Consider the following 16,620-nt stretch of genomic DNA (forward strand, 5'->3'; position numbering starts at 1 on the left):
TATGATGTGCAAATACTTTTCAGCAGCTAAGCAGGAAGTCAAAATATCACCTCATTATAACCTCAGCAGATCAATTCAAGACTTACTTGGGGTTAGACATATTTTTTGCATGTTAAGTAGAGCCTAGTTGCTACTTGCATTGCCTATCATTATCATAACATTCTCATTGTCACGGCTCTCCGTCTCTGTCGACTCCAATTTTATAAAGATTCAATTACCCCATCTTTGAGAAGAAATTTTAATTTAGAAAATCCTTTTGTGTGCTCTTGAATTTATATCTATCTTATCCTCCTCCTCTGACGGTATTACCTTGGTCGGATATTCAATTGCAAAACCCATGCTTCGCAACTTTTCAAGCCTACTCCTTATATACACCTCTTCATATATACACCTCTCCTAAAATACTACCTACATACATACATACATCATCACTGGACAAACTTCATTAGAGTACTTCGTACAATATCAAATACTCGCTATAGAAATATATTATCGAAGTTCACCCAAAGTCTTTTTCCGGGTCCTCGACATTGCCGCCCCATTTATTGTTCAAAAAGAATTTCCAGTTATCCTTTTTTTTTTCTTGGTCTCCCCCGCGTTGGCCGCCAATTACATATCGAGGTTTCGCTTTTTGCGAAAGGACATAAACTTGAAACGATGTACGTTCTCAACTACCACCCAAGACCAGGTATAACCACTGGTCTTCCCTCCTAACACAATTTTAATGATAAGAGAAGCCTTCATCTGACTGGACTTTCATATATAGCTTGACATATCCCCAGATAGACAGACTTGCATATGTTTTATTCCGATACTACTACAAGTTTCACACGTATACACACACATACACGCTCATACATATCGATTACTTAAATTTACTTGACTCTCCTGCCAATTTTATTATATAAAGCTTGCATGGTATTAAAGTATTCAAAGGTCACGAACCATCGAACTATCCCTATCCTTTCATATCTCCTCAACGCATCGACCTAGCTGTCTACCCTACCTCGTCTATTCCAAAGTACCAGGGACGAGGACCCACAGAAGTACTTTATATCCTGGACGAATAAGGATATTTCGTGCCGAATAATAGAGACGTTTGATTCGTTTTAATAATTTAGTCCCTTTATTTTCCCGAAGTCAACATGCCTCTTATGAAGAACTTGTTCCCATCTAGGGAATTGGAAATCGAAAGACCAAACTCGAGAGCTTCACAACCCTCAAATTTTGCAAACTTCGAATACGACGACGATTCAAATCTTGACAGCGAGATGGAAGCTACAGTAATGAATAGGCCAAGGCCAAAGAAGAAGCCTAGCATGCCTAAAGTACCTACTATACCCCAGAGAAACAGCAAAAGAACTTCCAAGATAATGAACAATGTCATGTCGGAATTGAAGTGTCTGGATGGGTTTAAAGCTACCAAGGAAGTGGTGGAAGAAAAAGAATCCGAAATATCAGATCCCCACGAATTATACCTTTCGAGCGAAGAAGATGCCTCACTTTCGGACACAGACTCGCTGCTCGATTTCGAAGCTACTCCTCCATCTGATTATGATGCTTCTCGAAGCTCCTCCCGTGCGTCTGCTCAAGTTACTGCGAGAGTTGTCTCCTTTACTCTTGTGTCAAGACCACGAGTTATAGAAATCCCCCGTCCTAACAGCTTTCACTCGAATCCCACGTCTCGTAATGTTTCTCCTGTGGCAGACTATCAAATTCGTCATTCAGTCGCAGATATCGCATCATTAGCACCACTCCCTTCGCCACACCCACCACGCCGAAGCTCTAGACAGAACTCACCACTGCGAAACTCCGCCCGTCGCCTCTCCATCTCCTCTCTTGGCTCCCTCTCCAAACTCAACACAAATCATCCCAATGCCTCCAGCGCAACCCTTTCGCAACAACCCTCTAAACTCAATTCCAGCACAACCTTCCTACAACCCACCTCTGCCGCCTCGAATTCCTCTCCACAGCACGCTTTTCTCTCCTCAGATCCATTCCCCTCGCCCACACCATCTCCACGAACCGACACTCTTCCAGTCCTCCCCGAACCAGAGCAAAGCTTCCAATCTCGTCGCCCCAAATCAATGCATCATGAACGACCCAAAACGCCCAATAGTCTCATGGAAGGGCTCCAAGGGCTCACCCGCTCCTTCACCAAGAAGCGTCCCAGTATGCCGAAACTAAATTTGTCATACACTACTAGTTCTGTGGCACCCACTCACAGCAACACTTCAAAATCATCCTTAACCCACAGCAATGCGTCTAAAACTAGCTTGCTCACAGTTGAAGAGCGAACACCTAAAGATAGCAAATTCGGAAGCATGAAGAGATCCTCCACAGCACCTTTATATGTGCACGAAGAAAGGGAAAAGACAAAGAAGACACAGGAAACACAATCGGCAATCGATGAGAGGGCACCTGTCAGATATGAAGATATCATGAAGAATGTCATCCGCGAAGCCCCGCCCAAGACTCCAATTACTTCGCAAAGTACAAGTAGTCCGGGCTTAAAGGGCTGGATGGGCATGGGGATGGGAAACAGAAGAAAGAGTGTTAAGAAATAGACACTTGAATTCCTCATCTACTACTTTTTTTATTTGTTATTATTTTATTTGTCCTTTCGACACCATGATACGCTCTACTCTACGATACGATCTTCAGATTCGTACTCTCGTTCGTCCATAACATCAAATTGGACGATCTCTTTTTTTTTTGGACACCAGGAGTTTTTGGGAAGGGATTACCGGTATAACACAATGACCGCTACGGAGGCTATCTAACTATCTTGCTATTTGGTTTTTTTTTATTTGTTTTCCGCAAGGCGTTTAAGGTTAGGATTTTGGGAGGAAATACCTTTGCTTCTTACTACTTTACTATCTCTGCCAGCGCGCATTGCATATGTTTACAATATCTCGTTACTGTTTATTATATTACAGTTGATCGATTGATCTTTTTTGGATGGATTCTGGTGTTGGGGAGGCAAAATCCTAGATGGAAATGTGTAATTTTTACTCGGATTGGATAAAGTCCCAGAGACTTTGGGAAGGAAGGAAGGAGGAAGGAAGAAGGAAAAAGGAAGGAGAGAGATGCATGAGTTGAGATGCGATGAGATGAGATGAAATGGAATTAGCATAGCATAGTACAGCATAGCATAGTACAGCATAGCAAAGGAGTAGTATGACAATTTACAACTGCCATTCAATCATTGAATCGAGCAAGTTTTTTTTTCACCCATGATTATCGTTCCTTTGACCTATTCCATCTACATTTGAGAAAATCCCACGAAATTTTCCGGTGCACGTGGTACAGATATACAAACAAGCATGCTTGAAATATCACGACGCCGTCAACACCCAAGGAGATACGGACCGCAACTTCGGACATCCGGTCGGTGGTCAGCTCGAGGAACATCGAACAAAAATCACACAAAAGCAAACACAACCCTACGCTCTCAAGGCATGGATACTGCAACTACAACTGCAACTGCATATCCAACCCGATTTTCCTCGAAATCTTCGGAGAATTTGGTTCTCGTGTTGTGTTTCTTTATGTCTGTGGGTTGATGTACTTTATGTACTTAATACTCGTACAGCATGTATGTACCGGTACAACATTATGTCATGTCATGTCATGTCATCCTCTTCTCCGGTGAAGATATTCCTCTATGCATTCCTGTGATTATATATATATACCTATATATATACCTATATATATATATATGATTTGGCACAACACGAGTTTTTTTATAGTTTTTTTTTCCTTCTCGAAATCATGTAGGTACGTAGATAGTACGACCCCCCGTCCCAACGCTTTTGCATCATGTGTCTCAGAATTTGAGTGATACATACATACTTCTATGCATGCTGTGCATGCTGTGTGTGGGTGTGTGTACTATGTAGGTACTATGTAGGTACTTCCAAACCACGCCTCCATCTTACCCAACCAACCATTCGGAACTTGGTGTTTGATCTCATGTCAGCTCCTCTCATCTCCTTCTACTCCTTCTAATCTCAACTTGTCTCCCAGCTTCCATCTTCCATCTTCCATCTCTCCATCCATTCTCGCGACTCGGGGTTACACACCCTCCCAGCATACCCATGTAAGTATATCAAACCCTCAATTCCATCCATCTCCCATCTCCTTTGCAAAGAGAAAGAAAATCTCATCATCCCGAATCGCCACCCCCCCATTATCCATTGCATTCAAAAACACAAATGCCAACCCTTCCAATGCCTCATTCTTAACCCCCAAACCCTACATTCATAATTTCCTCGATATTACCACACAGACCAAACACGGTATTGTTCTTAAACTACTCGCGCACGTTCTCTTTTTCCCTCTGACACTAAAACGAGATTCCCCCAGTCAGGTAGTTAACAAGGTACATACTATCTCGACTCTATACAAGCAAAGTTATGTAAATGGCAAACAAACGAATATAACTGGACACCCATAGTAAAATGAGCGAGGACGAAAAATATATCTCCGCATCCTATTCCGCCAATCACAGACGTCTCTCGTTTTCGTGAACGGAATGTTCGCTAGTTTCAGGTATATGGATGAAATCCCCTGGTAATCATGTGGGGAGCAGCTATTATTAACGAGTGAGCGAGTATGGTTTGCTTACATATCTGCATGTAAGCTCACATCTATCAAGGTATCTCTCTCTCTATGGAGAAATAAACCTCCCTTTTAAGTGGAGCGCTCGAAATCGACATCTCAAATCTCAAGTCTCCTAAATAGAAATAGGCGCCTCACTCGGAGAATAAAATGGGAAGCCTCTCCTCCCTTATTTAAAATTTTCGTCCGATCTTTAATATGATGTGCATCTACGCGTCAATATATCGCAAAAATTTACCGCTTCAAGTCTAGTTGCCCGACTTAGGGTTATGGGGACCTTTTCTTCACCGACGGAACGCAATATACCTGAAGCGTGATGTACCCCAGGATTCAGGGATGGCGACGAAATTAGACGTCTGACAGTCAGGAGATTTGGGTGCTTCTTCCAGAAGGGTTTCTCCCAGTCCCAGCATCGTGTCCCACTGTTCAACGGTTCATGTGGGTGATCGTATGGTATGCGGGTGATGTGATGGGTTGGTTTATCGTATGCTGGCCATGCATCCTTGCGATGCTGGGTGGATCGGAGTGCGATATGAAATAACAGATCGGACTCTGAACCACAGAGCCACCCATCTTAAAGTTTAACTTAAATAGCATGCGTCATGTCTATGCAGGTATTATGCTCGTACGAAAAGATAATGTCTAATTTTTCTGAAACAGTCGTCGATGGCGAAATTGGGAAGCCGTGGATCTGAGATCTGTCTGAGATGGAATTTCGGATCATGGCTATGTGGCGTTGGAATCAGGGGTGTGAGATATGCCGAGCTGTGTAGCACGGTTGCGTTGGAGATTTGACGTTGCCGCACTTACCATATGTCCCTCAATTAGTTCATTGCGAGAGGGGTTTCGTGAGGTGTTAGTCAAGACCTCATTACCTTTGTGAGGGAATTCCTCAGATTCTACAGCCTCCCAACACCACAAGCGGGGATCTGAATTTGAACCTTTTCACCCGGAATCCGTGGTCCGGCGGGTCGAAAATGTTGACATGGCTTCATTATGCTGCGGAGGGCGGACAACATCTTAATATATTGCTGAGGGATGCTCAAGTCTGTAGTAAATCTATTCATTCCGATATATGAGAGGAGGAAGCATATGACATGCTACATGTGCTATAGGGAGTAGTCTTCCCACTGTTTGGCGATCCGCTGTAGAGCGGAAGAAGTTAAGCGACATACTCTAGATTTAAGTACTACACACAATGTAAAGAAACCTTCGTGCTTGTTCGACAACCTGCTCGAACAGCCATTCGTTCTCATGGCATGCTAGAATATTTCCGGGTCTCATCTTCTGCTTGGGAGGAAGTTATTGATGTGCTGAATATCAAGCTTGAGTTTCCTTCCATCGGATTTCTTGATGGCGATGAAGACTCTGGTAGTTTGGCGAGGAGAGAATACATGTTCAAGATAGTTCTACCAAATCTGTCAGATGTCACGACACTGTTCACTGATCAGTAGCCAATCTAACAAACAATACAACTCAAGGATCTTTTTGCATCCATTTACACCCTTCTATCAACAGGATTATTTCCTTCGCTCACTCTTGAGAAATGAATTCAGAACTTTACACGGTCAGACTCTTCTATTCGTTTATGATCTGGCAATACGGAACCTGATCGAAATACTAAATTGCACTCTAGACTACTTACCCTCGGCCATGAACTCTGTTGCCACATCCGCAATTGTGTATAATGAAGCATAAGAATATCCTGCTGATAAGCCTGGAAATATGCTGACATTTATGACTTTTCATCTTCGAACACTCTTGACATATATATTGATATCGAGCACTCTCCTTATTACACACATTCCAGCCATGTGGAAATACGGATTCCACACAATACAAATCTGATCTTCGATCTTTTTATCACTACTTTCCACGATCAAAGTTTCTAGTCCTGAGGAAGAACTAACCTCGGTTCCTACAAAGTCTTGAATTGTAGTCCAAGTAAGACATTGCAGTAATCAACGAGTTCCATATGCTAAAATTGCGCGGTCGGTTGCTATAGAAAAGTAATCACCGGTAAGTTTTGGAAGAAGATTGCGCGATGCAGATGACAGCTCAAGAGAACTGCGAGGTGTCGGAAGCGTAAACATGACTGAGGTTTCAATGAAGCTACCATCAACGGGTACGCTAGGTACAGGTGAGTTGTGTAATATTATAATTTGAATATATATCCTATCAGCTTTATTCAATCTTATTAAATTTAGAAGTTCTTTATCTTTAAAAAAAGCTTTCTTAAGGATTTTAATAAATAAAGCTGTATTAACAAAAGTTCTAATAAAGTTATAATCAATAAATATACTAGATGCAAATGAATTGTATAATATTATAATTTGAATATATATTCTATTAGCTTTATTTAATCTCATTATATTTAGAAGTTCTTTGTTTTCAGGAAGAGCTTTCTCGAGGGTCTCGATAGGCAAAGCTGTGTTGACAATCCAATCGACATACATGCCCTTAAAAAAAACACAGCACCGAAAGATTAAGATGCGCAAGAGAAAGCCCACACTTTGAATTATATAGCTTAAAAATTTCGGAACATTCAAAGTGCTTGAGGAGGTTTTGATCAATTACTGATAAATCCAAAACCATTGGAATAGAATGGCAAATAAGGACTAAAACCAATTCTACTCTGGAAAGTTGAAGCAATTGTAGCAAGCCTACAGCACCAACGAGCTCACCCGCCATCATGGAGGAGCACGCTTCAGCCACCTAATGGTTTTCCTGCAAGAAGTGCAACAACGCGGTTTTCGAGTGCAGGATCAGGTGCTGTCTTACAACCCTAAACAAATTCAGATCCAGGAAGAACAACCCCTTCTCTTAAGCAAACTGCTCAAGGTTGGATTTGATGTAGGATCCACCCAGCTTCGAGAACCAGGATGGAGGACGACGGACCTGAACTCTCTGCGAGGCGACTGGTAAGCACACAGCCTGCAAGACTGCCACCGATAATAATGCAATTTGATTCTGTAGGGTATCCATAATCCAGAATTTATGATACGTCGCGAAGAATTACTAGCTAAAGAAGAAATAGAGGACTCGTGAAAGTGTATAAAGCATATCTCAGCTAGAAGCTCAAAATTTGACGTATGTGATCATCCTCGGTAAGCAATGGGGTGGGTATTATTACCCCCCTTTGAGGTTGTTGCTGAGGCTACAAAGACGATTCCCCTCCTGCAGTTGTAAATTGATGTCAATTCTATTGATACCAACTGTTAGTCTTACTATCTAATCTGCATAAATACTTTGTGCGTGAAACGATTCGATACCATAGGGTTTCTTAATACCTCGAGTTATGTTTATTGACGAATACTAGCTAGTTTTCATATATCTTTCATGAAGTGAATTACAATAGCCATGTTTGCCCCAGCTCACTGTATTGCCTGCTCAATGTGCGTCAAAAGGGTCAATGAAGGTAAGTCACGTTTAATCATCCAAGTAGACCTTGAATTTATCCCTTAGGCAAATATGTTCAGTAGTATATTTGATAGCTCTTGTGACTCCAAATACTCGTGCTACCAGAAAGTATACAACTTTGATGCTAGATGCATATATCATAAAATAATAAACTACAAAAGGACTAACTTGGTTTTCATAGCACCGGGATTACATACTTTCTGACTGCACGAGTAAACGGTTGGGATAAGCTTCACCTGAAGCCTGAAGGTCTATCAAAGCGTGGGACGGATAGGATATCCACCACGTGACACCACCCCACCCCCCTTTTTCCCGAACTTGCACGTGATCCGCCCCCAAAACTTCGAGAGAAAAAATATCAAAAGTGTCAAAAAGGCAAAAGTACTCGCATGAGATCAGAACTCTCTGACGGGGAGTCGAACCCCGGTCTCCCGCGCTTTGTCATATGATGACAAGCGGAAATCATGACCGTTAGACCATCAAAGATGTTGTTATTGTTGAAGGAGCAAAGCTTTTTCAAATATATGATCCACTGAATGTGGGGCAGATGTGAGAAAAAACCATGACTAGTGCGTTCAAACCCCGCGGCGATGATATGCCAAGGCGTAGAGAGATGTTGGCTGTTGTCGCCGAAGAGATTAAATAGGATATAAAACAAGAATGAACCTACAAGTAGTTCTAGAGCGGCTAACCTGGAATTCCAGTACTGATGGTAAAAGGTAATAACAATCTGGCCAAAGATAGCTTGGTCTCAGTGGTGACAACACATAACAGGGGCCCGGATCATTGAGTGCAACTCAATACATAGATGTTTAGCATTGACAGCTCCAAGATATCGAAGATAGAACCCAATATGAACTTCTCGAGAAACATCGACATGGCCACAAACAACAAATATCAGGAAGCGATGGGTTGCAGTGACTCCTGGGCTCAAAAGATGGCGAGTTCCAGGACAGTCGCCGAGTTCTTGAGTGCAGGTGTACACATTGCAGGCCAAACATCAAGTCTTTGAACTCAAAGTTGTATTATGAGAGGGTCAACAGGAGGAAGCCACACGAGACTTGATTATAGTCTCATTCATATCCAGAATCTGATTCCTTGACATCGTCATCACGGCCAAGAGATGCAGTCTTCAATACATGTCGATGGTAATAGAATTGAGTGTATGAAATCGTGATTTTGGAATTTATGCTAGGTAGTCAAAGTAGAGACATGAATAGTAAAACTTGTTATGATAATGACAATCCTGATGATCGTCCTTTAGGAATCATATGTAGTACCTCGACACTAATATCCTAATAATGAGTGATTGTTAGGTGGTGGAAGATAATAGACTTGATGATCAATAAGGTCCCCGCCATTACATTTGAGAGAACAATATAACGCTAGTGCATATTCGGATTGGCTCGTATAGCTCGACTGGGAAAGCTTATCGTGGCCTCAGGCCTTATCAACGAAATTCGCTAAACGAATTTCTCCCACAAGTTTTTTTTCGAACAAAATTAAGTTCGACGAACATCAACACCTTTCCGACAACCAACGACAACCACGACACAGGTCATCAATTCGTCGAGATGGCTTCCAGACCTACCGTTTCCGTTTTGTCTGCAGATGGCAAGGCCACCGGCACCACTATCCCCCTCCCAAAGGTACGAATACCTCGATGCGAAATATTCAATATCGATTTGGTGGAATTTGGCTATTAAATATGGAACTTTTGGAGGATTGAAACTGACGGCAATTGAAAATTAGGTCTTCACCTCCCCAATCAGACCTGATATCGTTCAGACCGTCCACACTGGAATGGCTAAGAACAAGCGTCAACCATACGCTGTGAGCGAGAAGGCTGGTCACCAAACCTCTGCTGAGTCCTGGGGTACCGGTTAGTGCAAACATTTGATAAATTATGGACGATTTGAGCAATGGATGGAGTTAGGAGGAATGCGCGCGAGAATTTGAAGGGCAAAATTTTTACATTGGGAAGAAGGGCTCAAGCTAATTGTGGTATCTACTCAGGTCGTGCTGTTGCCCGTATTCCTCGTGTCTCTGGTGGTGGAACCCACCGTGCTGGTCAAGCTGCTTTCGGTAACATGTGCAGATCCGGACGCATGTTCGCTCCTACCAAGGTCTGGAGAAAGTGGCACCAAAAGATCAACCTTGGACAAAAGTGAGAATTTGCTTTTCAAAATTTTCCCAGGCTTTGACTAATTTTCTACAGGCGATTCGCAACCGTTTCTGCCCTCGCTGCCTCCGGTGTCCCAGCTCTCCTCTTCGCCCGTGGTCACCAAATCTCCGAAGTCGCTGAAGTTCCTCTCGTTATCAACTCCGAGGTCTTCGAGGGTGCCAAGATCGCACGCACTTCCGCCGCTGCTGGTCTCCTCAAGACTGTCGGTGCTTTGGCCGATGTTGAGAAGGTCAAGGGATCCCGAAAGCTCCGTGCCGGTAAGGGTAAACTCAGAGGCCGCCGTCACAGACAAAGACGTGGACCTCTCGTTGTCTATGACGGAAACGCTGACGGAAAGGAACTTGTCCGTGCTTTCCGTAACCTCCCAGGTGTTGAGACCTGTGATGTTTTCTCCTTGAACTTGTTGCAGTTGGCACCAGGTGGACATCTCGGACGTTTCATCATCTGGTCTTCAGCTGCCTTCAAGGCTCTTGACAACATCTACGGTACCACCACCGCCCCATCTGCCCTCAAGAAGGACTTCCTCCTCCCATCCAACGTTGTCTCCCAAGCCGATATTGGACGTCTCATCAACTCCTCCGAATTGCAATCCGTTATCCGTGCTGCTAGAGGATCCGCACTCACCAAGCGTGCTGGTGTTCAAAAGAAGAACCCATTGCTCAACAAGCAAGTTCTCTTGAGATTGAACCCATACGCTGCCGGATACTCCAAGGAGAAGATTGGTACCAAGGGATTGGATGCTGGTAAGCCAGAGCGTATTAACAAGACTCAATACGCTCAGGTCTTGAAGGAGGATTAAGCGTTTGTATTTCTGTTTTCAAATTTTCAACGAGGGATGGGACATTGTAGGCGCTTATGATAGCTTGATGGCTTCAAGCGGGGTCGACATAAGTGATAAAAAATATTACGAATGCCTGAATTAAAATAATGACACCTTTATTCCTCTTGACTGACACTCTTACTGTGATATATGTAATCAATTTTGTTAAACACCGTTGTCAAGATCTTTGTGAGCAAGCGCACTGGAACATATGATCGAGAAATTCTTCTCTTGTGACTTTCCTAAACTTCTACGCGAGCAGGACTGATGTTTCAATCAAGAACGAGAGCGATTAGAGTAACATGCTTTCGCCCTTAGCAGCCGCCTACGCTCCACGTAAAACAAAATTTCGAGTGTCTTTCTACAATCTCTCCCCTTTCACTCATCTTCATCCTACCTTTCTACAATAATTCTTCTTATCAATCTTCTCCCCCCCCCAGTAAAATCGCATATCTTGGTATCACTTGCCTACTGCCCGTTCTATAACTATAATCAAGCATCATAGCTAGATAGATATGGGTTTATATATGTATAGTGTAGTCTACTATCAAATTAGGCCAACACACTCCTCTTCCCTTCCTATTCACTGAGCTCGTCGTACCCACTGACTCTACTGCAACCCATTCATGAAATACAAGCCGCTCTCTCTGTCACAAGTACTTGGGTATATTCTATCACTGTAGACCCTGAATTGAATTGAATAATTGCGTTTGTCATAATGATCTATCATAAGAGTTGGGTTTGTGTGTAAATAGGCCCTTTAGGTCTGCATCCCCTCATGATCCAGAGAGCGATATGAAATCGCTCTCTATGAAATTGTACCACTCAGACCCTAAGCCACGATGCCTCCAGATCCTTTAACCTCACCTCTCTTGCTCCTTTCCTATTCTCTATTCAATCAGCTAGATTCCGAAAACATAAATTCATTGGAACTAGTTTCTCCTACTTCGAATGTGTCTCCACATCCGCACTGTCCTGTTTTGCCTTGGCCTGTATCGCTCTAAACTTGGACAAAATTGCTCTTTTCCTCCAATCTTCTGCGATTATTTTGCTGTGATTACTCTCGGCTGGTTGAAAGTTATCTTCTATATAGCTTTCTTCGCATCTCCGACCAAGTCTTTTGACTGCTTGAAGAAGTTTATCATCAATTTTTGAAGTCAACGCCGATGCTGTTAGTGTAGCGTGTCCTCGACAGGCGGTTAATTCTGTCCTATCATCAATCTGATTTTGAACTTTTCGAACTCCTTCCAGCCATTGCTTGAATAGTGGGAGAAATCTTTGTGGTATTTGTCTAGCGTAAAGCGTTCCATGGTATTCCACAATACTCTCCACTCGGAATATTCCACCACAACGTTCGTCCATTTCCAACAAAGCTTGAACTTCCTCCCGAGAAATTCCAAATATAGCTTCGAAAATCAGACCAAAGTTCAAGTCCTTATACTCTGTGACTTGTTTGATTGATATTAACAGATCAAGTTTGTGGACATTCCTGTTTCGAGACTCTGAGATCGCTGACCATAACTCCTTCCAATAATTCTTCTTTCCGTTTCTTGATAGTCTGAAAAGCAATTGTTGGGCCTTGAGAAACTCTCCCATATTCATTTCCTGTTTTTCCTTCTCCCATATTGTCCTCATTTCCTCAGAGTCTTGTTCGAATATCTCAAGCATCGTTTCCACTTTATTATTCTACTCTTCGAGTGGCTCAAGCATCGTTTCCACTTTATTATTCTGCTCTTCGAGTAACTCAAGCATCGTTTCTACTTTATTATTCTGCTCTTTAAGTGGCTCAAGCATCATTTCCACTTTATTATTCTACTCTTCAAATAGCTCAAGCATCGTTTTCAATTTCTTAAGACACTCTTTGAATATCTCAATCATCTTTTCCAATTTCTCATGGTGCTCTCCGAGTGGCTCAATCATTGTTCTCGTTTTTGCATGTCCCTCTTCGTCTAGGTCGAACAACCTTTTGTTTTGACGATCGTAAGGCTTTGAAATACTGGTGATGAGTGATTCACCAGAGTGTTTGTCGATGTGCTTATCCCATTCTTGAGCTGGAAAGAGTGGCTGTTCTTGATACTCAAGGGGTAAAGGTCGCTTGGAATTGTTCTGAAATAGTTATTAGTCTGGGGCTGGTATGAAATAGAATTCAATCAACGATTATGATGGCAATGTGTCAGTGGTGATATATGACTGATGAGGGGATGATATAGAAAGAGTGTAATGCAGAGTAGTGATATATGAAGATGAAACAGGGAAAGACTGGGAGTAGAGTAAGGTGTACCTTGCTTGGTATCTCACTATCCACATCAATAGTAAAGAACCTCGTAGTCAAAAGAGAAGCCCCTAGGTGGGATGGTTGGTGAGGATTCTGGATACTCCATTTTGACAATTTTGACCGAGAGACGAGATTGCAGAAACGATGCATTTTCGAATAGGATGGTCAGTCAAAAATGGGTGCGGATGGTTTTGGCTACAATGAACTATCGAGTTCTTGAATGAATAGTGAGAACTTTGATAGCTGTTTGTGATGAAAGCATAGATGGCAAGTGTGTCGTAGTGTTGGATGAATAAGTTTGGTGGTGTATGTGTATATGAGTGTGTGATTTGTGTTTATATTTGTGTTGTATTTCCAGCAAACTCCCAGCTTTAAGAATTGTAATCAGGATCGCTTCTCCACAAACTAGTACATAATCTTTTCGAGCTTGCCGTATGGAGAATTACAAGACAGATTAGATTCTAACCATCTACTCGTATGAATCTTCTGGATTCCTTGAAAGTCTGTTGATGATTCTTTCACTATTAATTCACTATGAGATATTGTTCTAGATACCTATGAGAATAAGTAAAGATCCGAATCTGGAACCTGTTTTAATATGCCATTCATAAAAGGTATGCCGGAGCCGCCCTTATCCAATACCTGAGAAATAACCATATGGTGGCAGGGGTGGATATGCAGTACAATGCAGGAGGGGTTTGATGAACCCCAGTATGTGTATTAGATAATCACGTGGTAGTTCACGAAAAGCATGATCGGGCTTACATGTATGACTTGCTCCTTTGTTTGATGACAATACTCTCCGCAGCCTAGACTATTAAGGACTCAGCTGGATCTGTCGGTAAATTTCTCTCTTTGACATCACTGCAAGTGATGCACAAAACTCTCGTCAAGCCGCCCACGGCGCTGTTCGCCTAACCTTCTTCCGCATTCTTCTCTTCGACATCATTCTTATTCTTCTCTTAGGTCTAAACACCCCTGTACTCACAGCGTCAATGTCAAGGCTCCCCCCTTTTTGTCGCCACAAAACTAGCTCTCAATCCTACTCTCGCAAGTCTTATAAATGCCTGCATTTTAGTGTTCACCTTCACGGCTGCAAACTCAAATTTGTGCTTCGCAACTCGGACACTATACTCCCTCTCTATCGAACACAATGCCCCTTCCATTTTCTCTTGCACTAATGCCCGCGGGGTGCCGATATATGCACTTGGACTAAGTCCTGCTCTTTTACCATTGCATGCATATCCCTTCACATCAGCGTTTTTCAGACATCTCTATATTTCATAAGCCGTGAGAAAATTGAATTTCTCATCCGCCTCCATGAATTCCCTTCAGAAAATACTGATTTTAACACAAAACCAACTTAGTGGTAATCATATTTAGCATCTTGACCTGCATAAGCATACTAGTAAGCCACATCTACTTCATCTGCGCCCGCCAAGCTCAAAATATTTCTGACACCCAACTCGTGTAAACTTCTCGCTTCCGTCTCAAAGGTTCTTTCTGCGCTCTAATATTTTGCTGTTTGATAACGCGCTTCATGGATTTTCCGCGGTTTTCTCAGAAAGTGCACAGCTATCGTATATACCCAAAGGCAATCTACAAATAGTTTACTATACAAATAACCGATCAATAATGTTGCTCCAGAGGTATCCACAAGGCTAATTGCCTGCTCCGCAGATGCCCATTGCGCAGCCTATTCAAGGAAGAATTAATACCTAAATTCAAATTCGTGTCTCAGCATTGTATACTTAAAGGAGGACCACTACGGTTACAGCCTTTCAGCACACATTATCAAGCTTGATATGAATAGCGTCTTCAACAAACTTCGAAAGTTCTGGAATTGCTGTTTCAAATCGCTTCCATCAAAGCATAAAAGCACTTATTGCCATTCTCGGCAGCTTGGTAGCACAATTCTCAAGATCGTTCATATGAAATTTAGACTCGTGTGTGGACATTTTTCAATCGGAGTTGGAGGTATGCCTTGTGTATTGGCGAAGCGAATCCCTCCGACATATTTCCAAACATCCCTAGATAATGATATGAGTGCGCAAACTCCAGAGCATTTAGACTAGGTTGGTAGACCATGCTTTCTATTGCAGAGTCACGGTTCATTTCTTTGTCCGTAAGTGAATCTTGTTCTCACAACAAAGGAAGTGAAGAGAAGTACTGAACAATGCATTCTCTCTTGTGGGATAACAAAGCGGATAAAGAATGCAAAGGAACATGAAGGACAGTCCAAAGTATTCATCAATGTAGGAATATTGCCAGAACAACTCAACGAGGATGTCTATAAATGCAGTCTTATTATCCATCATATGTCTCCCCATCCACTCCAGTTCAAACTTATCAACACTACAACATCAAATCTTCCAGCAACGCCTACCAAAGCTTCAACATCATCTTTAGCATCATTCTTCATAACAGGAAAGATCCAATCAACCAGCAAGATGTGTATTCACAAGCGCATGATCTTCATTCAGTGCGGCCACACCCGCTGGGGTACTGAAGTAAAAGCCTGTAACCAAAAACTTGCCTTTGACACATCGCCAACTACATCCATTGATTGCGACACAATGTATTCTCACCCAATGCATACTGTCAAAATCACCGAGGTGTGCAAGTCATGTGAGATTAAGAGAAGTAAAACAGATAGAACCGCCGAAAAGTTGAAGCAGGCGTTGAAAGACATCAGAGAGAGTGTCGCGAGAATGGAGAAGATGCAAAAAGTGGTTGAGACCGCAAAGAAAGCAGAAGTTGACACTGATGATGATGAAGATTTGGCGGCCTTGGAATCATGGGATTGAGCGACCTCTGGTAGGTCAGAGAATCACGGGATTCAGTTAGATCGCTGGCAGATCTTATAAGATAGAAGAGAAGGATCGGTAACCACCGCAAGCCCAATGTCTTGCCGAGCAATACAAAATTACATTGATAACAACCAGAATAAGTGTAGATGAATATGAAAGTGAATGGCATGTAATTTTGAACGTGAGAAACACAGTGATACAGATTGAAATGTTACTAATTCGCTTTTTTTAGAGAGAATTATTTGGGTATGAGAATGGGAAGGCCAACCCAGGTGACTTCACATGTGCTCTGCCCAATGTAGGCCATATTTTGTGCATCGACCACGTCGCTGAAGATATTGGTGTATGTTTTCTTTTGGGATCTACTTCCGCTGATCCAGAGTCTTTTTGATATAGTACATTGATCCCATCCCAACATATAGAACAGGCTGTGTTACTAATGACAACAGCTTGCCACGCATATCTGCAATATACTTGCATAATAATC

The 16,620-nt window shown here is 42.4% G+C and overlaps 4 protein-coding genes across 4 annotated transcripts; 3 read left to right on the forward strand and 1 right to left on the reverse strand.

The window, feature by feature from the left end:
• Window positions 1-1,145: 1,145 nt before the first annotated feature.
• EAE98_000288 (uncharacterized protein) lies at window positions 1,146-2,567 on the forward strand (the record flags this gene model as incomplete). The annotated part of the gene is made up of 1 exon (XM_038947906.1): window positions 1,146-2,567. The coding sequence occupies one exon, from the start codon at window positions 1,146-1,148 to the stop codon at window positions 2,565-2,567; it is 1,422 nt and encodes a 473-aa protein (XP_038815583.1).
• Window positions 2,568-9,617: 7,050 nt separating this feature from the next.
• On the forward strand, window positions 9,618-11,027 carry EAE98_000289 (uncharacterized protein; the record flags this gene model as incomplete). Its single annotated transcript, XM_038947907.1, has 4 exons — window positions 9,618-9,692; window positions 9,796-9,925; window positions 10,060-10,210; window positions 10,262-11,027. 4 exons carry the CDS (start codon window positions 9,618-9,620, stop codon window positions 11,025-11,027), a joined length of 1,122 nt encoding a protein of 373 aa, XP_038815584.1.
• A 963-nt stretch (window positions 11,028-11,990) lies between these two features.
• Window positions 11,991-12,716, reverse strand: EAE98_000290 (uncharacterized protein; the record flags this gene model as incomplete). Its single annotated transcript, XM_038947908.1, has 1 exon — window positions 11,991-12,716. The coding sequence occupies one exon, from the start codon at window positions 12,714-12,716 to the stop codon at window positions 11,991-11,993; it is 726 nt and encodes a 241-aa protein (XP_038815585.1).
• A 2,925-nt stretch (window positions 12,717-15,641) lies between these two features.
• EAE98_000291 (uncharacterized protein) lies at window positions 15,642-16,130 on the forward strand (the record flags this gene model as incomplete). The annotated part of the gene is made up of 1 exon (XM_038947909.1): window positions 15,642-16,130. The coding sequence occupies one exon, from the start codon at window positions 15,642-15,644 to the stop codon at window positions 16,128-16,130; it is 489 nt and encodes a 162-aa protein (XP_038815586.1).
• Window positions 16,131-16,620: the final 490 nt, after the last annotated feature.

The sequence above is a fragment of the Botrytis deweyae genome (genome assembly GCF_014898535.1).
Source record: "Botrytis deweyae strain B1 chromosome Unknown BDEW_001, whole genome shotgun sequence".
Classification (NCBI taxonomy): domain Eukaryota; kingdom Fungi; phylum Ascomycota; class Leotiomycetes; order Helotiales; family Sclerotiniaceae; genus Botrytis; species Botrytis deweyae.